The sequence below is a fragment of the Python bivittatus genome, unplaced genomic scaffold (assembly GCF_059951505.1).
Source record: "Python bivittatus isolate LINGU-HERP-01145 unplaced genomic scaffold, Pbiv_v1 ctg000020_np1212, whole genome shotgun sequence".
In the NCBI taxonomy this organism is placed as follows: domain Eukaryota; kingdom Metazoa; phylum Chordata; class Lepidosauria; order Squamata; family Pythonidae; genus Python; species Python bivittatus.
The window spans coordinates 127,485,832-127,510,637 of record NW_028277030.1 but is presented as its reverse complement, the minus strand read 5'-3'; the positions used below and the strand labels follow the sequence as shown (position 1 = coordinate 127,510,637).

Genomic DNA, 24,806 nt, shown 5'->3' with positions numbered 1-24,806 from the left:
ACTCAAGTCGTTGGAAAGCCAAGAAAAAGATATCAGGCATTTAGGAAAGAGGACAAGTGATTCACAAGATGCAATAAGTCAACAGTAGCTCAGGATCCTTGCAAAAGTTCAAAAGGACTAATGCAAGCAGATATCAAAAAGTTATTTCTTCATTCTGAAGATGGTATTATTGATGGTACAATTTGTTTTTAAAAGAACAAGAAAACTGCATATATCTGGTTAGTTTTAAAAGCATTTAATGACATAGCATATATTTAACAGATAGGGTAAAAGTCTAGAGGTACAGTTTCATATAACCGAAAGCCAGTTCCAGTACTATCCTGTCTACAGGCCCAGTCATTGAGAATTCATTCCTATTAAATGTAATTTTTTTGATTGTGCAGTAAGATGAAAATTGTTCATTACAATAGTTACAGGTGACAGAGAAATGCACACTATGTATCAAAGAGCAAAGGTAATGGAGCAAAATTATAACACAGTGCAGCAGCTGACAAGCAAGTTAACCATTGGAATAACATTACTTTTTCCAGTAAATGCTTTAATTCCACTTTTACACTTAGTCAATGATTTTAAAGGGTTTTTTTTATTATACATCTAGTCTTATTATACTTTTACTAGAATTATCTGAAACGTACAATATAATGTATTTCAGCAAAAAAAAAAAAAAATCAAAATTACAGATTATTTAAAACCATTATCAGTATGAGAAGTCCTTCCGGTTCAACATTCTTAACTGTCATTGCCAGATGCAGGGTGGGGTGGGGTGGGGTGGGGTGAGGAAGCGTCACAATCGTGTTAATAATAACCAGATGCCCGTATACAAATAGTTTTGGTTGGTAAGTTAACGCCAAGCTGCACTCTATTAGGGTAAAGAGAATACACTACCATTAGATTCGCAGTGGGAAGAATCAAGTAGTGAAGACTCAGCGCAACCGTCTCAGATGGAAGGGAAAACTAAAATCGGCATATTGTCTCCAAGGGGCATGTGAACTTTATTAGCCCTGCTGCCTTGCATAACAATAACACATAGTGGGGGTGTTATTTTTTCAAGACAGCCTCAAAAAATTGAGGAACAGTTTAAGTACTAAGGCCTAATCTATATTAACTTCACTTAAAAAAAGAAAAACAAAAGGAAAATGTGGTTCTCTCTTACTCAGCAGTTGCCCAATGCACCTCAGATATTTATAACTTTAGAAGTTTTTGAGTGTGTTTTTTTTAAAAATGCTGTATAAATAAAAAAAATTAAATCATGTTGAGGAACATTAGGCACGGAGAGTAATGTATTGGTTCTGAGCTTGCATGCTGGAATTCCACTGGAACAATCAGAGAAGTGCAGTGTGGACAAATAAGCAAGGAGTTCACTTCTTTTTTCCAAAAAGGCTGAACCTCTTCTCTTTGTCTTTCTCCCGTTTGCCAGGACTAGACTCACTGGTTACTGTCACACTGGCTGGCAAGGTCTGGGCCCGGTTTGTAGCTGGGGTGCTCTGTGTGCTTGTGGACAACTCAATTTTGTCTGAAGAGATGGCAGACGTGATGGCCTGGATCCATGTATTCATTTCCTCCTTAAAATAAATGTTAAGGTTAAAAGTTTTCTAGGAATCTAGCCTCAACTTGCAGAGCAGTGGCTTTATTACTTCCCAGCACCCACAAGATCTTTGGCCTTTTTCGGTACATCCAGATATGGCAAACACATCTTCGTTCCTGGTAGCCCTATTGCAGAGTTGTATCACTGGAGTTACCATGATGCCTCCACCTTCTAACCGTTCTCCTCTTTTGCATCCTGAACCACTACTGAAAGGCCTCCTTTCTCCGCTGCCTTTGGTTCCAAGCCAGCTCAGCACATGGCTCCCCTCTGCACTGCTGAACATGCAAACTGAAAAGCTAATTCTGCTGAACAAAGCTCAGGCTCAGAAAGAGTTCCCCATCTCAGGATCTCAGCTGCAGCCAAGACAGCTTGGTCTGGGGCTCTACTCTGCCAAGTCAAAGGGAGTAAGGGAGCCTGGCAGAGCAACCAACTTTCCCTCTCAGTGCTACACCTAAATGGCTGTAGCCTATTCACAATTCCCACACAGGATATACAGGCCTCTGTTGTTGGTGGAGAGGAGGCTGGAGTTAACAGCACTCTGAGGTAGCCTCCAGCTTGAGTACAGAGCCCATCTCATAATTTCAAAGCTGGGAGCTTGTTTAATAGAGGAACTGCAGTGAACTTGGTTATGGGCCCAGCCCAGGGATAATCTCCAGCAGGCTGCCCTTCTTGAGCCACCTGGTGCAATTTTTCACATGTTCCATTTTCTAGCTTCTGACTCTGGCATGTCAAGCAGGTGAGTTCCAACCTCTTAAATATTACTGGATAAGCCTGCTGCGCTAGACAGAAAACCCAGCTACAGCTATCTTTGCAACTGGGATGAACTAAAAGCCCAGAGGCAGGATGGTCAAGATGGAAGAGCAGTCATCTCTACTGGCTTGCACTCCCCTTGACTTAACGCAGAGTAGCGTTTTCATGTGGGCTCAGGGACAGCTTTGGGATGGTCAGAGGTAATGACCTGCCCACTTTCCTGGACAAGGGCAATTTATGGCTGCTCAGTTCTGTAAAGGGCCTTGGTTCTAATGTGATGAGTGCTGTCCTTGTTCAGGCTTCCCTAGCTGTGGTTACCAGACAGGGTGGAAGGAAATAGAAGAGGGCAAACTTGTCCAGGCAGAATAGGACTGATTTCTGGCAGCAATTTGGCTCTGCATGTAGGACTGCAAATTTGAAAACGGCTGCATAATTTGAGAGGTTTGCCAATGATCCCAGATTGCTGGAAGCTGGCTTGTCTGGGTAGGGCAAGACTAAATTCCCACCAAATCCAGATTTGTATGGGCTTGCCCAAGACATTTTCTGTCCTCCAAAGTTTGGTCACAACCCCCCTAGGAGTAATGAACCCAGAGTTTGAGAACACCTGCATACCAAAACAAAACATTGATGAACACCCTTATTTTAGAACAATGAAAAAGAATGAAAGGAGAATACTTACCTCATCTTTGGCTTGGAAAAGGTACTCATTGCCATCAGTTAACCTGTAATTCAGAATAAATTCATATTCGAATCAAGCAGATTCAAACTTTAAGCTCTTCATGAGGCCAGATAATGGCGGGGGGGCAGTCCCCATGGACAAATAAAGTTATGATGAGTCTCTGTTCTGGAACAATGAATGTCATAACACTCAGTTTAACTAGTTAAACTTTGGAAGATAAAAATTTTTTAGGCTGAATGTATGAATGTAGGCTGAAAGCTATTGCTCCACTTAATCTTTTGCCGTAGAAATAAACACAAATGTTTTTACCTTAACTTGAATACGTGCTTCTTCTTCTTGTACTCTACTGCCACTTCACACACCGCCTCTTTCAGACTCACAGGGATCTCACTGTGATACGGAATGCCTGAGGAAGCTGCCTTTGCATCTTTGTAAAAACCCATCTCTTGGTTGTTAATAACACAGTAAACGTTATGCCAGGATCTTGAGACACAAAAGAAACCGCAAGGCAAGCATAAGGCCATTGTCACAAACAAGCCCAACCTTCCTTTGTCTTTCTATAATTCCAGCATTATATAAACACATTACAGCTTTTTAGTAGAGAAAAAATAGCTTCATGTCTCGGAACTCTGGGCAGCACTGCTTGAAAAAAATAGTAATTCTACAGCTTCCCAATATTTTGACACTCTTTGGAAAGGGACGCTTTTGGAATGGAAACTCTCATGCCTCTTAACATCATAAACTTTAAAACATCTTTTACAGTATTTAGTCACTGAATCTTGTGTTTTTGATCACCCAAATAAATGTCACAGTGCAGTAAAAACAATCTATCATATTAAACCTTTCATATTTTCAATTCAAGTATCGCTACTAATCACTACTAGAAGTGATTAAAAGAAAGTATATCAGAGTTATAAAACACTTATCGGTAAGACAGTACATCAGCTAGTTGGCTACAGATTTTGAAACAATAAAATGCCTTCATTAGCATAATTCAAAACCGAAAGAGTGGCAGTATAGTAGGCTCTTTTGGATGTATGAGCATCTGCATGTGGGTGTGTTAAATAATGCAACATATATGATATCACACAAATACCACACCTTATGTATTCACACCTGGCATCAGGATGCAAGTAAGTAATAACAGCAAATTGCATGATGTTACTATGCACATGCCATTATTTTGGTGTCACTGAATTGCCTCAGATGACACTGCTTGGACAATGAAAAGGTCCTTCTCCACTCTAAGAATCTACGAGTTGTTAAACCAGGTTAATGTTTAGAATGTGGATGCATAGTAGCAAGAGAAACCTTTCTATTCTTTCATTACAGTGCATGGGATCTGAAAGATGATATATACATATATAATCACTGGGCTACACCAGCCTATATACAATGGAAGTGTACAACCTGTGATTCAAGGCCAACATGCAGTCTGCTTGGTGACCGGGGGAGGAGAGGCAAGACTGCACTGGAATAGCAGTCCTTTTAATAAACTCTGTGTAATTTGCAGAAAATTGATGATGTTGTTGACAATGAGTATTAAAATTTGTTATGACTGCCTGTTCCAGCAGACTTAATTATACTTAGCCTACTTATTCTGACCTAAACTTCAGCTGAAGGCTCTATTTGCTATCAGAATTGAGAAAAGATGACGTAGCGAAGATCTTCCCGAGTCATACACACTTATTGCTGAAATGAGGGGATTGTGGGCACACAATGAGAAATGACATTGCTCTACTCCTGAGCAAACAGTTGAAAAATCTGCTAAATGGCTGAAAACTGATAAGCTTATTGCCATCAGGAAAGTATATTTTCCTTCCCTCCTGCCTGGGATATAATCAGCAGATCTAAAGCAATTATAACCCAGGACTACATATCTTCCTCCTTTAACATTCAATAACTTTCTGAGGAAGGCACCAGCAGTGTTAAGCACTGCAGAAATCAAGCTGGAACATGCCACCATAAACCATATTGGCACCAAATGAGAGCCCCACTTGGAGGTCAGGTGTGGCCCCTTGGACCCCCTCCCCCAGTTTTGTTGTCCACCAAGACAAATTACCACATTGCTGTCTTTCTTTGCCTCATCCTGATACCTCCTCTGCATGAGACATATTGTGTATGTGTATGGCTCTGTGTGTGTGTGTGTTTATGTTATATTTATTTAATAAATTTGCTCAAAGTCTTGTTTATATAAAAAAAATCAGATATTGGGCCATTATATGCCCTCAGCTTACAGCTGGTCACAATGTGACCTATAGTTTGATGTGCGGCTCTGCTTCAATGGTTAGATGGCCTAGACATTGGTATCTGAATTTAGATCTTTTTAATATTCATATTTTAAAGTGCTTTTAACTTAGGCTAAATGTTCGTATTTAATGTAAGTCCATGTATGAGATGCCATATACTAAATAAATAAATAAACCAAAGTCTTGTTTTATTTTAGGCCTGGAAATCAACCTGAGATATGAAGAATGAGGATCACTATAAGCATGTGCATGTATCTTAAAATTTAATAGTTAAATAACCAATTGAACTGTAATAATATTTGTCTTTAACTACACTTTTGTCTCTTCCGCCTAATCTTTTATGTAGCCATCTCCTTTTACAGCGCAGCCTGAAATATGCAAGGTACAACCCTTGGTCCAACAAAAATTGGGCATCAGTTATACTGGATTTAGCAATTATGACTGGCAGTGGTCTACTTCAGATTTGCTGCTTGATCTCTTTTTAATTGCAGAAGCCAGGGATTGAAGTTGGCATCTAAGATATGGAAAGCAAGTGCTCAATGCTGTCATCTCTGAAGTACTGTACCTGTTGATTCTTCCACCTGCTTAGCTAGTCAGTTATCAACTTTGCATCTGGGAAATGCTGGTTTTCCACGAAGCTTGTGGTAGCAGAAAAATAGTGATCTTTAACAGGATCCCTGGGAAGAAGACTACAAATACTTTCTTGCCATTAAAAGTGGAATGGCAGATTTGGGGCAGGATTCCTGGGAGAGAGAGGGAAGCCTTATGGGAAAGGAATGTGTGCATGCATGTGGAGTGTGTCTGTGTATGAGTGTGTGGTGCTCAACTCTTCCACCACACAATTGCAGGGCCAAGTAACCTACCTACATATATACTCCCATATGGAGGGCACCAGATTTGAGAGGGCTGGTCAAAATCAAATCCAAGATGTTTAAACTTTCCCTGTTGATTGCAATACAATACCTGTTTGAGGCCTTCTTGCTGTGTGATTCCCATTCATGCTTACGATTTAAGAAGCCCTCCATCTGGGCAGAAGGTATTTCTTGTGTTTTGGCTGGGAGAGTGGCAGCAGTTTGAGCCTGGAGGCTAGTCTTGGCTTTGCGATCGGTTGTTGGTGAAGGAACTGGACTTGTCTCTTTGGAACTTGTCCTCTGGTCTGCTGCTCCATTGACCATTTCATTGGTTTCTCTTGCTTCTCCCATCTAAGAAACAAGAGTGAAACTATAACTACTATTGAATAAGAAGATATGAAACATTTTCTTTTTAAAAAGGAATGCCTTAATGTTCAGTTGCAAAACTTGCACACTCTGTGTCCCAAAGCCTAGATTGCTCAGTAAAACTGTTCTCACGCTCAGCTGGAGGAACAAGAGGCCAAAGGAATTAGAAGGTATCAATAGATTAGTACCTAATTGGTAGAAGTGAAGCAATGAAGAATGAGAGGGGGAGAACCCATCTGTGAGAGTTTTACTGCACTTAGCACTACTGATCAGATCCTTTAGTTTGATCTAGCAAATGCAAACTGTAATCCAACAAGGATTTCTCCACTACTGGCTACAGAAAATGCTGTTCTTTGCGTTTTAGAAGAAACAAAAGCTCAAACTGATTCGTATCAGCTGTCTTTCATGCATTAATACAATTTCTGTAGCTGAATCAGTGCAGTAACTCTACGTATTACGCCAGTGAAGTAATACAGCCAGCAACATTCATAAAAACACCTTGATTTGGCATTGAACCCTCCTTTAGTTTCTATATATGAGCCACCCACTCCCTACCACTATTTCAGGCTTCCCCAAGATGGCATCCTCTAGATATATTAGGGCTCCAACTCCCATGGACCCCAACCACTATTCCTAATTATGTTTGGAATTGTGGAGAGCATCAGCTTAGAGAATGCTGTCCTACCCCATCCCCAAATTGCCAACATAATCAGAAAGCAACATGCAAAAATTGGGAGGAAGGTAGCATGCATTTTCATTATGTCCACCTTTCTAAGGAACTTGGATTTTCAAAGACAGGCAAGCTTAAAGGGAGGAAGGTGGAATGAGATCAGTCAAAAGTTACAATGTTAATTTCTTTCAAAGTCACAATCACAGGACTTTGAAACTGGGTGGACTGGGTGATAAAGGAGCCAGAAAAACACTACAACCACTCAACATCACACTTCTATTTACCCCCAAACAAAGACAGAACCAAGGGCGTGGCCATCACTCGTTTGTCGGTCATGTTGCCTGTTGTGTTGCAATTGAGTTGCCTAGCAGGGCCAGCTCTGACTGGTCACTTCTTGAGGTCTTCATCAGCCATTTCATTCCCCCAAATCATTTATACCGGAATCCTGAAAGCTTTAATCTTTCACAATGGTGGTTTGGTCCCAGTTGGGATAAATGACATTTATTGAGGTTTAGGGATTTTCAGTTCTGTGCCACAAAAAAGCCATTGGTAACAGCCCACAAAGGATTACAATACTGGAATGTGGGGATAATTATTAGCAAGTTAAAGCCTAGCACTGCTCAATGCTCTAGTAGATTATGAACACTCTGTGTCATTTGAATATTGGAAACAAGCAAAGAATCATAAAGGGCATAATTACTAAAGACATTTTTGCTGCTTTAGCCAGACCTGGGATAATTCAGAAGTAGCAGAATAATTAGGCAGCAAGCTATACATTTGCCAGTTTAGCTATAATTGTTTGATTAGATCTTTGTGAATAGTGGTTATCAACTTTCCCGTAACTTCCATCACGGTTTATATTCCAGTTACAAAGACGACCAGTGTTACACCTGAGTGCAGGAATGCCCTTGCTTGGGAGACTCAATGTTTTCCTCCCAGCCTTCATCAAGACAGTAAAAGTACATTCTGTACATGGGCATTTTAGTCTATCTGATCCCCCCTTTTTGGGGGGGGGGATGCTACTGGCTTAAGCAAATTAGTTGCTTTTAAAACCCTATGTTAGTATTTCTACAGTTTTGAGCCATTTGGGGGACCCTATTTGGAATATTAATATTTATAAAACTGTCTCTCTTTTCCTTCCAGTACCAACACCTAATGTTTTCAGTCAGAAAATATACCAGTTCCAACACTGTTTGCAAATTATACTGGGTTGTATTATTTTAGTTTTAGAACTTGGCAGCATGTACAGGTAAAACTCGAAAAATTAGAATATCGTGCAAATGTTCATTTATGTCAGTAAGGCAACTCAAAAGGTGAAACCAATATATGAGATAGATGCATTACATGCAAAGCGAGATATGTCAAGCCTTACTTTGGTATAATTGTGATGATTATGGCATACAGCTTATGAAAACCCCAAATTCACAATCTCAGAAAATTAGAATATTACATGACATCAATAACACAAGAATTGGAAATAGAACAATATCAGACCTCTGCAAAGTATAAGCATGCATATGTACTCAGTACTTGGTTTGGGCCCCTTTTACAGCAATGACTGCCGCAATGCGGCATGGCATGGATGCTATCAGCCTGTGGCACTGCTGAGGTGTTATGGAAGACCAGGATGCTTCAATAGCGGCCTTCAGCTCCGCTGCATTGTTCGGTCTTATGTCCCTCATCTGTCTCTTGGCAATGCCCCATAGATTCTCTATGGGGTTCAGGTCAGGTGAGTTTGCTGGCCAATCAAGCACAGTAATCCCATGGTCATTGAACCAGGTTTTGGTACTTTTGGCAGTGTGGGCAGGTGCCAAGTCCTGCTGGAAAATGAAGTCAGCATCCCCATAAAGCTCGTCTGTGGAAGGAAGCATGAAGTGCTCCAAAATCTCCTGGTAGACGGCTGCGTTGACCCTGGACTTAATAAAGCACAGTGGACCAACACCAGCAGATGACATGGCTCCCCAAATCAACAGAGACTGTGGAAACTTCACACTGGGCTTCAAGTATCATGCATTGTGTGCCTCTCCATTCTTCCTCCAGACTCTGGGTCCTTGGTTCCCAAATGAGATGCAAAAGTTGCTCTCATCAGAAAAGAGGACTTTGGACCACTGGGCAACAGACCAGTTCTTTTTTTCTGTAGCCCAGGTAAGACGCTTCTGACGTCGTTTGTTGTTCAGGAGCAGCTTGACAAGAGGAATACGACATTTGAAGCCCATGTCCAGGATCCGTCTGTGTGTGGTGGCTCTTGATGCACTAACTCCAGCCTCAGTCCACTCCTTGTGAAAGTCCCCAACACTTTTGAATGGCCTTTTCCTGACAATCCTCTCCAGGCTGCGGTCATCCCTGCTGCTTGTGCACCTTTTTCTACCACACTTTTCCCTTCCACATAACCTTCTATTGATGTGCTTTGATACAGCACTTTGGGAACATCCAACTTCTTTTGCAATTACCTTTTGGGGCTTTCCCTCCTTATGGAGGGTGTCAATGATGGTTTTCTGCACAACTGTCAGGTCAGCAGTCTTTCCCATGCTTGTGATTCCTACTGAACCAGCCTGAGAGACCATTTAAAGGCTCAGGAACCCTTTGCAGGTGTTATAGCTTCATTAGCTGATTAGAGTGGGACACTTTGAGAGCCTAGAATATTGAACCTTTTCACACTATTCTAATTTTCTGAGATTGTGAATTTGGGGTTTTCATAAGCTGTACGCCATAATCATCACAATTATACCAAAGTAAGGCTTGACATATCTCGCTTTGCATGTAATGCGTCTATCTCATATATCGGTTTCACCTTTTGAGTTGCCTTACTGACATAAATGAACATTTGCACGATATTCTAATTTTTCGAGTGTCACCTGTACGTTCTTTTCAAAAGCCTAGGTTAAATACAAACACAAATGGTCTAATTTAAGGAGGCCAAATAGGCTCCAATCTGATTCAGCTGTGTGGTCTAAGCTATAAATTCCCTCACTATATGTGTACATCGCACAAAGTTCCATTAGAAATAATGGACCTTAGTTTGGAGTACACAGGTATACAATAAAGTCGTTACTTTGCTAAGATTATACTCACACCCTGTTGCCTGGGATAAATACTGTTGAACTACATGTTGGTTCAGGATTGCATTGTAAACCATACTGAAGCTCTTTACATTTAGCCTTTCTCAAAGATCTTTTCCCACAAGCTCCTGAATTCCTAAAAAGAGCAACTTATTGGTTTTAAACAGAACTCTCAATTCTGAAACTCAGCCAGGCTCCAATACTGAAGTTTATTCTAAAATATTAATCTTCCTTAAAAGAGTTTAATTCTTGTAGTCTATAACCCATCTGTTGAACTAAGCAAAAATATGGATAAATATGAGTGCTTTTTAATATATGGTTATTCTCCCCATATTTGTATCTATTTCCTTGAATGTGAGAAAAAGGCTCCACTTGAAGAATTAGGAAAACTTACTAGGAATTTTCCTCGCATTAAGGAATGGAACAAGTGCTTCCATGGAAGTATGAGAATGTTTAATTTACTTGCTTGCAGATTTTGAATAAAACCAAATGTCACTTAAATCAGAGCAGACAATATAAGTAGAGAAAATTATAGAAACTGTCCCATAAGATTCCATCAACTGGGAAAAATTAAAAAGTTTGCAAAAAAGAGAAATGACTACAAAAGAAAATGCAGTCTTTTATTATAGTACTGTTAGCCTCTCAACCCTGTATCTATACCACAGGCAGTGAAGCTGTAAGCAAAACTGGGAGCCAGCTGCATCGCTGCTCAATCAACCCTGCTGCTCCCGTTTGTGACAGTTCTGCCATTTAAGTGATCATGACCATGGACTGGCTCTTGAGGTTTAGTTGCCTGGGCTGGCAAAGGTAGCTTGATTGTCTGGGCAGGCAAACATAAGGCAGTGAAGAAATTGTGCTAGAGTCGGTGAGACTACTGCAGGTATGCCTTGAAGTCCTACCCTCCTCTTGAGGCACTGAAAAAGCTCTCAGAATGCTTTTCAGTGACAGATATTTTTGTGGCCTACTTTTTTAATCAAACACTTTGAGCCATAAACAGAACCCCACCACCCAACAAATAAACAGGTAAGCAAACTATGCATAACAACAAAAAGGTGGGGGGGGGGAAAGAATGGAGCTAAATAATCGTTTAATGGAAACATGCTTTGAGCATGCAAAGACAATACCATGGGTACTAAAGGTTAACAACAATGAAACAGGTGGGACACAGGCATGTTATGAATACACATTTTCATCACTGGAAGGTTAATTGCAAGTCAATTTAATGGCCAGCTTCTTCCTGAGGTTTTTAAATCCTGACTGTAAGATGCAGCGGGAAAGGGAGAGGGAGACCCCCTTGCTTTTCAAAGTGCATGAATTAATATTGCATTGTCTTTTTCCTCCTGAGCCTCTACATCAGTAGATGAGGAATAATGAAGAGACTTGTGATAATAAAATATAGCCCATACATTAATCTTTCAATTAACATAATTTTGAATATACTTTTTTTTTTAACCAAAAATATAACCCATGATTAATGGAGAGAACTGCAGCCTCTCTCTCTGGGATGAAGACTGGATGTATTTTGTACTAATTTTCTATTGAATATATAGCAACTATTTTGAGACTAAACAACTCTTAGACATTTGTGACTCCAGGGCAGAACAGAATCAAATTGGTTGTTCTCTTTCATATTAAATGGGCACTTCTAGATATTGCATTCTTTAATGCACTTTGAGGGGGAAACCAAATAGTAAGTGCAACAGAAGACCAAAATATGTAAAAAAAAAAAAAAATGAACTACATTAAAAAAAAAAGCATTAAGAAGATTTATGCTGATATCCTGATAAGAGAAAAGAAGAGATGTGCATGATAATAAAAACAAAAGTGCATGAAAATATATATCCAAGCTTTCTTGCTTCTCACAAATTTTGCCAAGATTATCTTATTTTAATCCTGGCATATGACAAAGGAAAACCAGACTTCCTAACTGTAATTTGTTAAAGATAAAGGTTGGAAACTAGTCCATAGTTGTAAAGTTTACAATTGAAATACTTCCGGAAATAAAGAGGACTGAAAGTGAAATACATTACACCAATTATTCCTAATGGTCCAACCACCATCTGTCTATAGGAATCACTGGTCTACTGTGCTATAATCTGGTTTACAAAATGAAATATTTTTAATACATTAATTGCACATGGTTTAATAAGTATTAACTATCTTTAGCAAATTTTGTTAACATTTTTCAGCCCTATCATTAAACACAGTGAGACAGATACCTCTAATAGAAGATTTAGGAGTCATCAAGAGACAGCAAATTGCATATTGTTTATATTGTTATTATATTTCACTACCATGGATGGAGAATATGGGATTTTTTTAACCTCATATGCCAAAATAACGTGGCTGGGTTTGGCTACTTTGAACTGAGGAGGAAGTTGCTCTCTCACAGGCAGCAAAATGTTTTGAACTGTCCCTGATCAAAGTCAGGTCTGTTCACTAAAAAAATTAAACATAGTTTAAACAAAATAAATAGATGAATAAAAAATAGAATTTCTTTGCACTTTCAATATGTGTATGTAGCTTTCTGATCTTAATTTAAAGCTATAACTGTATTCCAGTGGGCCATTCTACTGTAGATGGTCTTTCACTGAGAAGTGGATGTGACTACCATGGATGAGCCCAGGTTTCTGAAATATAAGGAGCATTATAAAACAATATAATAGTCATATTGTACACATATAATGTCCCATTGCTTCTTTTAAAATAAACTAGGGACGCTTGGAGAGGATAACCAAAAATCTTTGTTGCTAAGACCATTGCCTCACTCTATCTAGTGCTGGGGCCAGCTCCAAATGATTTTTTTTTCTTCCACAATTTCACCATGGGGGTCTCACATACTTCAATAGAATCCAGTTTTCATTCTCTGCACATCTTACTTCTTCCCTCTATTCTTCATAGCAGTCTCCTTACATGGAGGAACTTTATGGGTAGAGGAGTGTGGATTAGGAGCTAGTGTCAGTCCCGTTCTTGTCTCTTTTCCCTTCCACAAGTATATGCCCATGGATATAGTCAAAGCCTCCTTCAACTAAAAGCAAGTAGGGCATCAAGGATTACTACCTCAAAGTGAGTGGCTAATGTGATGTGTAAGCATATGCAAAGAAATGTCATGTTCCTTCCCTTGGCCTAACTTACTTGGCCCAAGGAAAAATCAGAGTGGAGTGCATAAAGATATTTGCATATAAACTAGGAGTTTTAATTTTTTTTAAAAAACATAATTTTAATTGTAAAATGATTTTATGGTTGCACAAAGCACCAATCTCCATCAAAGAGCAATCCCTACTCTTGTTTTCTCAGGTAAAAGTCCTGTTTTCACTGAGACACACTCCTTTGTAAAGTGTGCTTATGATTTCAGCCTGAAAGACTTTTGTGGTAAGAACTGATCTGGGCAGTAAGGCATAAGCAGCTCTCGTTTTACTGGTAGTATTCACAGATCACTTGAGCCAAAACATTTGGTTTAATAAATTCTGATATACCTTGGTGTAACATGATAATCTACATTGTGAGAATGCACAAAATTTAAGCCATAAACAAAGATAGGTTCAATCACATCCAATCCTGAGATAATGACTTCATGCAAACAAGATTTGTAAACCAGCTTCTATTCAGGGATTGCTAGCCTACAAGTCCTAGCTTGTACATATGCACATAAGCATGATCTCAGGTTTAGATATCACAGAACCTTTCCTTTCTGGTCTATCCATTCATATATAGTAGGTCATTCACACTATGGCTTATTAAGCTGCATGTTTGGTCTGAAAATAAAACGTGAAAATAGCCCAACTGTTATACTGCATTCTGCATACCCTTCCCCCCCCCCCCCCCCAAATACAGGCCCATGTTGAAAGGATGAGATGGAAATCTTTTGTGTAATCTCACTGATTGCAGTGGAACCTAGGTGCTAACAGAGCATAGGATCAAGTCTGACATCTATTTGCTCTAGCAAAAGCTTAACTCCATTTCTATACAAGATACTGTGGGAACATTTACTGAAGCATGTACATCGCAAGAAATCCTTGCAGAGGTAATGTGAAATCAGTTGATCCAGTTGCTGGATAATTAGTTACTGCCAATTTCAGAACAACCTGCTATTTAGCTTGTACTGTTGGTTCATAGCATCATTTGCTTGGAATGTCAAATGATATTAACCTCTAGATAGTGTACCCATAGCCAGGTGCTTCTCTCCTACCCTGTTTAATTCCCCCTCCTGTCTCTTCTGCAGTGTGTATACTCGTATTATTTGGTGACAGTGATGCTGTTTTGCCAGCATTGTGGGTCTCAAACCTGTTAGTATAGCTAGAAGCATCGTACCTGTCAGATTCTACTTCTCGTCTTCCATTTTGATGAGCTTTCATTGCTATTCAATTACTCACATAAAGAAGTGGCTTGAACTGCAAAAATCTTAAGGCTATTAACAAAGTGAAAATCTCACAATAGCAGATAATGAAACAAAAGCAATGGAGCAATGCAACCAAATACACCTGACAGCATCTAAAATGTTAAATTCAAGGAATATGTGTGTGTTCGTGTATATCTATATCTATATCTATCTATCTATCTCTAGTTATAGATATAGATACTGAAAGAGCAGTATATGTGGTAGCTATTTGTTAAACAAAAGCTTAATAGGTTGAAAGTGTGGGAGAGAGAGGCAATAAAAGGAACTTGAAAGTAAATAAAACAAAGAGAAACAGAAGAAAAAGCAGCCAATGGTCTCCCACAAACTGTTTTGCATCTCAGAGTCCAGACTGAGGTTGGTCACTAGTTGTCCATCTGCTATTAAAGTTTTTGTACTTTTGGTAGGTCTGGGAGCGGTAACTAACCCGGGGAGATTCCTGGTCTGGTGGCAAACCATTCTGGGAAACCTGTTCTCCTTTTGTGCCGTCCCTGTAGGGAAAGAGAAAGAAAGCAAGAGCAAGGAGTAATATAGTAGACAAGTTTCTCATAATTTGCCAAGATATCTGCTTACATCTGTCAAGACCTCAAAATGTAATGTAATGCAATCTGATTACCACTTTATTCCCTTAAGCTTTATCTTTTTTTTTTAACTTTTCTGTTGCATTAATCGTGTAGTAAATGTTGCTTTCCATTTTTAAATTAGAAGTAGGATATAATATTTTCAGAAAATACTTGCCTCCTTGAGAATAGCCATTGAAGACCTGAGTTGTTCTCTGATCTGTCCTTTCCTAAATGGCGGGATGCCTCACGTGTAACCTTTCCATTTCAGTGTCTTTCCTGCACATACCCAGTCCTATCAACTCTGAATTTCTAGTACCAAACACAGATACCTCCAAATGTTTTTGACTTTCAATAGATGAATATTTTTCCTAGGCTAATTCAAGATATGGTTATTTACTGTTCAAATAGCCTTCAAAAAAGACTGAGGATTAAAGAAAATACCCTTTCTTCTATACTGTATATCTATGCCATTCACATATATTCACCTTTTAAAAAAAAATTGTTCTCTCTTTGGTTTGTATGGCCTACATTGAAGCTAAGACTGCATGCAAACACAACAGAGAGAGCTTGCTATATCACATGTGGCTTCTGAGTCTTCTTTTTGTAGCCTTCAAGCCCTCTTTGAGCTTGAATTACTGACAACTGATACCAGTTTCCCACTATTCTGACCTGAGAAGTATATGAAAACTATAGTGTACATACTAAATTAGGCCTTTACTGTGGAAAAATAATGGACTCCCCTCCAAACCTGCCCTTCCCAGATGTATGACATTGCACCTTCAACTTTGTTGCCCTCAGGTCCCCTGATAAGTGTGGCTCTTGGTCACCTGAAGATTGCCTAACCCTGCATCAAAGTACTTTCCTAGTGATGACACTGCAGATACAATCAGGTCCAGAAATATTGGGACATTGACACAATTCTAACATCTTTGGCTCTATACACCACCACAATGGATTTGGAATGAAACAAACACAATGTGCTTTAACTGCAGACCGTCAGCTTTAATTTGAGGGTATGTACATCCAACTCAGGTGAATGGTGTAGGAATTACAACAGTTTGCATATGTGCCTCCCACTTGTTAAGGGACCAAAAGTAATGGGACAGAATAATAATCATAAATCAAACTTTCCCTTTTTAATACTTGGTTGCAAATCCGTTGCAGTCAATCACAGCCTGAAGCCTGGAATGCATAGACATCACCAGACGCTGGGTTTCATCCCTGGTGATGCTCTGCCAGGCCTCTACTGCAACTGTCTTCAGTTCCTGCTTGTTTTGGGGGCATTTTCCCTTCAGTTTTGTCTTCAGCAAGTGAAATGCATGCTCAATGGGATTCAGGTCAGGTGATTGACTTGGCCATTGCATAACATTCCACTTCTGTCCCTTCAAACACTCTTTGGTTGCTTTTGCAGTATGCTTTGGGTCATTGTCCATCTGTACTGTGAAGCGCTGTCCAATGAGTTCTGTAGCATTTGGCTGAATGTGAGCAGATAATATTGCCCGAAACACTGGAGAATTGCTCCAGTGACTGCTTTTGTCAGCAGTCACATCATCAATAAATACAAGAGAACCAGTTCCACTGGCAGCCATACATGCCCACGCCATGACACTACCACCACCACGCTTCACTGATGAGGTGGTATGCTTAGGATCATGAGCAGTTCCTTTCCTTCTCCATACTCTTCTCTTCTCATCACTCTGGTACAAGTTGATCTTGGTCTCATCTGTCCATAGGATGTTGTTCCAGAACTGTGAAGGCTTTTTTAGATGTCGTTTGGCAAACTCTAATCTGGCCTTCCTGTTTTTGAGGCTCACCAATGGTTTACATCTTGTGGTGAACCCTCTGTATTCACTCTGGTGAAGTCTTCTTTTGATTGTTGACTTTGACACACATACACCTACCTCCTGGAGAGTGTTCTTGATCTGGCCAACTGTTGTGAAGGGTGTTTTCTTCACCAGGGAAAGGATTCTTCGGTCATCCACCACAGTTGTTTTCCGTTGTCTCCCGGGTCTTTTGGTGTTGCTGAGCTCACCGGTGCGTTCCTTCTTTTTGAGAATGTTCCAAACAGTTGTTTTGGCCACGCCTAATGTTCTTGCTATCTCTCTGATGGGTTTGTTTTGATTCTTCAGCCTAATGATGGCTTGCTTCACTGATAGTGACAGCTCTTTGGATTTCATCTTGAGAGTTGACAGCAACAGATTCCAAATGCAAATAGCACACTTGAAATGAACTCTGGGCCTTTTATCTGCACATTGTAATTGGGGTACTGAGGGAATATCACACACCTGGCCATGGAACAGCTGAGAAGCCAATTGTCCCATTACTTTTGGTCCCTTAACAAGTGGGAGGCACATATGCAAACTGTTGTAATTCCTACACCGGTCACCTGAGTTGGATGTACATACCCTCAAATTAAAGCTGACAGTCTGCAGTTAAGGCACATTGTGTTTGTTTCATTCCAAATCCACTGTGGTGGTGTATAGAGCCAAAGATGTTAGAATTGTGTCGATATCCCAATATTTCTGGACCTGACTGTAGCTATGATCAATTAATGAACATTTATTAAAAATATTTACCTGTGGCTGGCAATCAGAAGAAAGCTTAACTGAGCTTTCTTATGAGGTTTTTAGGTTCACCTCTGTGTTACATCACCTTTTTCTCTAGGATACTCACCACTGTTGAGACTCCTCCCCAGTCCTGGGGCTTGGCTCTGGAGAAGGAGGCTGTCTCTTCCGCTCCTCTTCCTCTTGCTGTCTACGTACTTCCAACAATTCCAACTGGAAGGGAGGGGAGGGATGGAGATTGCAGGAGCAGAGAAGATTCAAGAAAGATTCAATGAATTAGGGCTCTTTCATTCACGGACTTAACTTCCTATCCCGTTAAGCCCAAGTAGTGGAGGGTGAGCCTCCCCATCTCCCATATTAGACAGAACAGCTAGGCTACTCCCAGCTGCAAGACAGGGGAAAAAAAATATCAGTGTACTTCTGGGATAATCCACCTTCTGCAACATTATTCCCAAAATACTACAGTAATCCTTGGGGAAATTACATTTCCCATGAATCATTAGGCCATATATCCTGACATGTTGGCAGTAGAAAAAAGAGGAAGGGCTCTCTCTCCCTTTTTCTTTTCTCCTCAGGTAAAAGTCACTGGAGGAAATGAAGTGGGATGGGAGAAGGATCAAGCAGTTTGCATAGGAAGGACAGGTGTTTCAGATTGCCACGGCTGTTGTTTTCCCAACTCCAGCTTAGGTTTTAATTTGAAGTAGAAAAATAGTTCAGAGAACCTCATTGCTTCTTCTTTTCTTTTCTTCTTGCAGGATGAGAAGAGGCAAAAATTATGAGCCACCTAAGCGAGATTGCCAAATTTCAAGATCTCTTCCTTGAAACTTTTGTGAGCTTGCCTGCAATAACACTGACATCTAGCAAGATCTGGCAAGAGTATCTGAACTGGCTCTTGTGACCTACCGTGGTAAGTCTTTCAAGTGCTGCAAATCTTTCATCCCAAGTTGCTGCTGATTTTTCAAAAGCTTCATGCCTCTTGATGAGCTTCTCCACTTCATCCACACTTTGCCCTATTTCACGACTTGATAAATACGGCTCCTGTCCCAACAGCCAGGCCTCGGCAACACTGGCATCTCTTGAAAACTGATGTACTTCCAAAACTAAGTTAAAGTCAGAAACATGTCATGGTCAGAGCTAGTAAATGTCTTATAATTAATCCTATACCACAGGAATGGGGAACCTGTCAGCTTCCACCTAGCACTGAACTATAACCTCAGCAGCCTCAAACAACAGGGCCAGTCTCCAAGGGGAGATCTGTTCAATTGTCACTGTGATATAATGTGTACAGATCTCCTTTCTTTTTCTCTCATGACTTTTGATCTTACTGCCACAAAAATTAGAGCAAATATGTAAGTATCTAGACAATCTTTCCTTTATCCTATATTAGTGCTTTTTGTTTCACATTTTTATTCTTATTTTTATGTCCATATTTACTTATATTTATATATACTGTGAATGTCTTTCTCCTGTTTACCCTTCAGCCTGATGAAGTAGTCTCTGGCTAACAGAAGCATCTGCCACAATACTTTTTTTTTTTAATATTAAGTTTTTAAAGATTTATTCTTTTATTTTTACCTTCATCTTTTGTGGGGGTAGTTATCAAGCTAGTTCAAACCAGTGGATGTAAAACTGCTTCAGTTGATGAAATGAACACTTATTTTTTAATTTCTACTTATGAAAGTAATCCTAACAAGTGATCTAGTAATTTTTTTATTTTGGAAAATCCTACTTCCATCTTGAATAATAGCAATGATAATGACCCAGTATAATTATTGCCACTTCAAGTATTAAGTAAAATGCTTAGTCATACATGCACTCCCAGGGAGGGAGGAATAGTAACAAATACTTGTATATTTGTATCTGAAATATCATTCATGGAAGACTACAATTCTTCAAAAAGAAAAAAGATCATGCTATTCTAAAAAGGCAGGCATGGGATTCTTACTCAGTCTCAGCCACTCCCATCGGTCTTCCCACTTGTCAATCATTTCTTTTCTCTTTTCTGTCAACTGCAGTAACTTTTCTTTTATCTAAAAGGAATGTTTAAAAGGGAAATTAGGATCACACACATGCTTTGTAACTTTAATTACAACAGAACCTGGAAACATTTCGCTCTAGGACTTTTTACTAAATTAAAAGCTAAGCTTTTAGCCTGCGGATCTTCCTTTAAAGGACATCTGAAGAAACAAAGGAAATGTTAAAAAAGCATCAAACTTACTGTGAATGGTTCCAAACAACCATAATAAATGAGCCAACATTACTGCCACAGCACTCTTAGGACAATATTTAGAAACCAGAACCAAGAATAACAAACCAACCTTACTTTTAACAGTAGCAACTGGGAAAATGCCCTCCTACATATACTAGAACTCCCATTTTGGAAATATCCTTTCATTTGGAACTTCGACTTACAACCTTCTAGCAACAAAGTTTAAAGTGTTTTATTTCACCAGGTACATTAACTCTGTGGATTGGATTACATTTAAATTCTGCTACACATAGTCCTCGACTTACGATGGCAATTGGGAATGGAATTCCAATGTGGTCGTAAAGCACAATCGCATCGCTTAGCGATGGCAATCCCTGCAGTCCCAGCTGCCGTTAACAGAATACCACGGTCGTTAGGGGAGGCAACTTCCCGCCGGCTTCCTACAACCAAAGTCAATGGGGAAGCCAGTAGGAAGTTGCAAGTCCCACTGGCAGGCAGGTAAGTAGCTGCTGCCAGGTGGGGAGGGAGTGAGGGGGTGCACAGGGGTGTGGGATAAGGCTGGGGAGGGTGGGTGAGGATCCAAGGGAGGATCAGGGAGGGTGCATAAGGGTTCGAGGGAGTGTGCAAGTGGTGTGGTGTGGGTTGGGTGCATGAGAGTGTAAGGGGGTGCACAAGGGATGCAGGGGTGTGTGTGAGGGGGTGCACAAGAGGCACAGCAGGGGTTGGGGAGGGTGTGCGAGTGTGCATGAGAGGTGCAGCACAGGTTGGGGACGGCGTGTGAGGGTGCAAGGGGTTGTGCGAGAGATGCAGCACAGGTTGGGAAGGTGTGCGACTGGCCACTGTGGCACAAATGCAGAGGGGCTGGGGGAGGGTGCATAGATGGGGAGACTTAGCTTAGCGATTTGCATCCTTCCTTGTCAGCTTCCCCACTGACTTTCTGGGGAAGCTGGCTGGGAAGGCTGCAAATGGTGATCATATGAACTGGTTGCCAAGTATCCGGTTTGCAATTAAATGGCCACATAGGTGCTGGGATGGCCAGAACTCTGAGGACCAGTCATAACCACCATTTATTCAGCGCCGTTGTCCTTGTTTAATGACTGCCCTGTTTAGTGACCATTCAAAGTTATGATGGTGCTGAAAAAGTAACTTTATGACTGCTCCTTGTACTTACAATGGTCCCAGCGTCCCAGCAGTCATATGATCGAGATCTGGGCACTTTGCAACCAGTGGGTGTTTACAATGGTTGCAGCATCCTGCCGTCAAGCGATCACCATTTGCATGCTTCACAACCAGCTTCCAACAAGCAGTCAATGGAGAAGCCATCAGTTCAAATTACAAGCTGCAGTCACATGATATCTCACTTAATGACTACATCACTTAGTGACAGAGTTGCCATTCCCAATTGTGGTCATTAAGTGAGGGCTACCTGTACTTATGCCTGCAAGTGGGAAATGGGAATTTAAAAATTTGCCTTCTCTCATCAACCAATGCTAATGCTATTTCCAAAAGTCTCTGTAAGATATATAAAGACTGTAAAAGACCTTCTCAGTAGTGATATCTTCCAGGCTGTATCGGATGATAATGTCTTAGACAGCAAGCAAAGACCATTTTACTTTGGTTTTTAGCTTCTTGTGATACTGCTGCTGTGTTTTTATGTTACTGTATTTGCTATTTTAGCTAGCTTTTACTGTTGAGTTGTACTTCCATTATAAGCTGAAAATATTTTCATTGATGATTGGGATAAAAACCTGTAAGCTTTTTTATAATTTATAGTTATTATTCTTAATTTTTATTCTCTGTAAACAAATTTGATCAACTCTGGAATTATGGGATTTAAATTCATGAATTAGATGAACAGTGGGGCAAACTTATTACAAAGCTACATAAAACAGCCTGGTGAAGGCAAGTGATATGAGTAACTTGAGATTCAGTGAGCAAAGGTGGTTCCTGGGTTTGATTCAGCAATTCTTATTTATATACTCTTTTCAGAGCTGCCCCATTCATAGTTAGAGAAAGCACACAGTACCTCTTCTGAAGCATAGTGTTTTCTTGCCAGCAATGATTTACCAAGCTCAATGCAGGTTGTAAAGCTGTCATTTCGGGCATCTATTTCTGCTTTGATCCCCTGGTGATTGTTCATCAGCAGTTCTACAGAAGAAACATCCCTAAAATAAAATATTGGTGATTTAAAAACCATATACCAAATATGTTTTAAAACATATAAAAAAGACTATACAGGAGCTAATCCATGCTGAAGGTCTCATTCACTCTATTGATAATGGCCATCTATTTTCCAAGTTGTGCCTGCTTTGCTCTGTTTAATCCTTTAATCCTATTTTGCTTTAACAGCCATATATGTTAAGAGCCAAACATCTCATTATATTAAACATGGAGCTCAGTTCTGCATGATTCCCCCCCCCCACTTTAGACAGCATCCATGCCAATACTGAGTCTAAGAGAAAAGGAGAGGATTACCCTCCCACTCAGTACAGGTAGTCCTCAGTTAACGGCCATTTGTTCAGCAACCATTCAAAGTTAGGATGGCACTGAATGAGCGGTACTTACGACCGGTCCTCAAAGTTCCAGCTGTCCAAGCATTCCTGTGGTCATGTGACCATGATCCGGGTGCTTGGCAGCTGGATCACACTTATGACAATTGCAGCATCCCTGCGGTCATGTGATCACCATTTGCGACCTTCCCTGTGGACTTCCCATGAGCAAAGTCAATGGGGAAGCTGGCAGGGTAAGGCTGCAAGTCGCTCCTGTAAGTGGCTTTTGCTTCCACCCCTTTTTCTTCCAAGAAGTTCTGCTACAGAATATGAGATCCCAGGGACCTTGTAGTCCACAGTGCATGCATGCCCATAGCATCTCCCTGCCTGCACTGTGTAATGCATGCCTGCTCACTCAGCTGTGCTTGCACTGTAACATACCCTCCTACGCTCCAGAGCAGCCACTCCCCGCCCAGCCATGCTCATGCCACAGCAGCCACCTGTGCACGCTCCCACACCCTGCAGCCGCCACCTGCACATCTTCCCACAGTTGCAGAAGCCAGCCCCCACCACCTGGCCACACTCCATAACACTTACCACCCACCGGCCTGCTTACAAGCCACCTGGGACTTGTGACTTCCTGCCGGCTTCCCCGTTGACTTTGCTTGTTGGAAGCCAGCAGGAAGTCGCAAGTTGCAGTCATGTGAGGTCCTCACTTAAAGACCTGGGATACTTGCTTAACAATGGCAACAGGGACTGCCGGGATTGCCATTGCTAAATGATGAGGTCATGCAATGTTGCACTTTACGACTGCATCACTTAGCGATGGAAATTCCGGTCCCAATTACTGTCATTAAGTGACAGTACTTGTAGTCTTATCTCTAACTGCCTGTACCCTGCAGTTAAGTTGGAAAAACAACTGTGAAACAACCAAATCTATTCCAGTTTGTCCAAGCCAAATAGAAAAGAGGCAATTATCACTGAAGCAATGGGCAAAATTGTGAACCTGGAAATCTCATTGGCCTCTTATAATTAAATTATAATTGTAAAAGCACTAGTTTTTCCATGTGAAAAATATGTACAACCTTTGATTTTATGGCTCACTGTTAGCAGAGAGACTTACTTCTTATCGAGGTAGTACATGTTTGTCTCAGTTGTTACTTTACAAATAGAAACTTAGCTTAGCAAGTGCCCCATTATGTTCTTCATTAAACTTGGATTTGAATTCATCCAATTAAACCTGAATACTATAACCATTCATTCATTCATTCATTCTTCATTCATAAATCAAATTTATATCACCGCCCACAAGGAGGGGCTCTGGGCGGTTCACAATTTAAGATTCTTTAAGAATGCAAGATAGATCTCATCTACGGAGTTCACTTTACCACTATGAAAGACCTACAGCGTATGTCTCTGCATATTATTCCTGCTTACCTTGGCTTTTCTTGGGCTTCAATCTGGCGAATTACATCTTCCATCCAAAGCATGAGGTCACGGACCATACTAAAGAAACGGAATTTGTCACCAGTATCCACTAGCCTGACTCTGCGTCCTTCACAGGCATCCAGCAAGGCTTTCCATGCCTCCAAAACCTCATTTTCCCGCTTCTGGATATCATCAGCCTTGTCCCCAGCATAGGCAGACTGAAGGCGGGCAGCATCCTCTTGGAGTTGTCTCACCTGATGGAAGAAAATGGAAACAAATCAGTCAAAACAATTGTGTAGATTATTTATACCTCCTTATCAACATGCTTTGCTGCAACAAATTCATAACTGGAGCTTTAGGTATGCTGCAACTTCTGAGAACACAGGGAAGCTGGAGAATCCGATAATATCTGCTTTTATTTAAAAACAAGACTAGCAACTAAACATCAAGTTTCTTTTATATTTTGAAATTACCTAGTCACACTGGCAATATATGATTAAAACTTGGGTGATATACTGAACTGATGATGATTCCTAATAACTGAGTGCAAAGTTTCTATGTCCCCATTCAGAGAAAATAGGTAAATGTGCTAGATTTGAACAATTTATGAAGTTATATGATTCCCTCTGTGCAGTAATCCAATTTTCTGACATCATGCTTTGGGTTTTATATGGATGTTTCTACTGTACTGCTTAATTACATACATACATACATACATACATACATACATACAAATAATTACATTCTGTCCACATTTAGAAATTATATTGACAAAGGCTGAACTAAAATTCTCACTTTATAGCTTCTGATATACCCCCACCACCCAGCCTTGGTCCCATGCCAAATATGCACACATAAACAGGGTTCCAATGGTCAACTTTTTAGAAATTCTGGCAACACCTTTGGAGGCAGGTATTGCAACCTCTCCCCCTCCTATCTATGGTTATT

The 24,806-nt window shown here is 40.4% G+C and overlaps 1 protein-coding gene across 2 annotated transcripts in view; it reads right to left on the bottom strand.

Moving 5' to 3' along the window:
* Positions 1–752: 752 nt before the first annotated feature.
* SPTBN1 (spectrin beta, non-erythrocytic 1) overlaps positions 753–24,806 on the bottom strand; it is a 184,234-nt gene continuing 160,180 nt past the window's right edge. For both annotated transcript variants that reach the window (XM_088149401.1, XM_088149406.1), the window contains 10 exons: positions 23,868–24,112; positions 21,968–22,106; positions 19,678–19,762; positions 18,636–18,832; positions 17,842–17,945; positions 15,033–15,096; positions 6,227–6,465; positions 3,324–3,497; positions 3,015–3,057; positions 753–1,562 (listed from right to left, as the gene is read on the bottom strand). In XM_088149401.1, the coding sequence (XP_088005527.1) occupies positions 1,359–1,562; positions 3,015–3,057; positions 3,324–3,497; positions 6,227–6,465; positions 15,033–15,096; positions 17,842–17,945; positions 18,636–18,832; positions 19,678–19,762; positions 21,968–22,106; positions 23,868–24,112 (1,494 nt within the window). In that variant the 3' untranslated portion in view covers positions 753–1,358. The remainder of the gene's footprint in view (positions 1,563–3,014; positions 3,058–3,323; positions 3,498–6,226; positions 6,466–15,032; positions 15,097–17,841; positions 17,946–18,635; positions 18,833–19,677; positions 19,763–21,967; positions 22,107–23,867; positions 24,113–24,806) is intronic.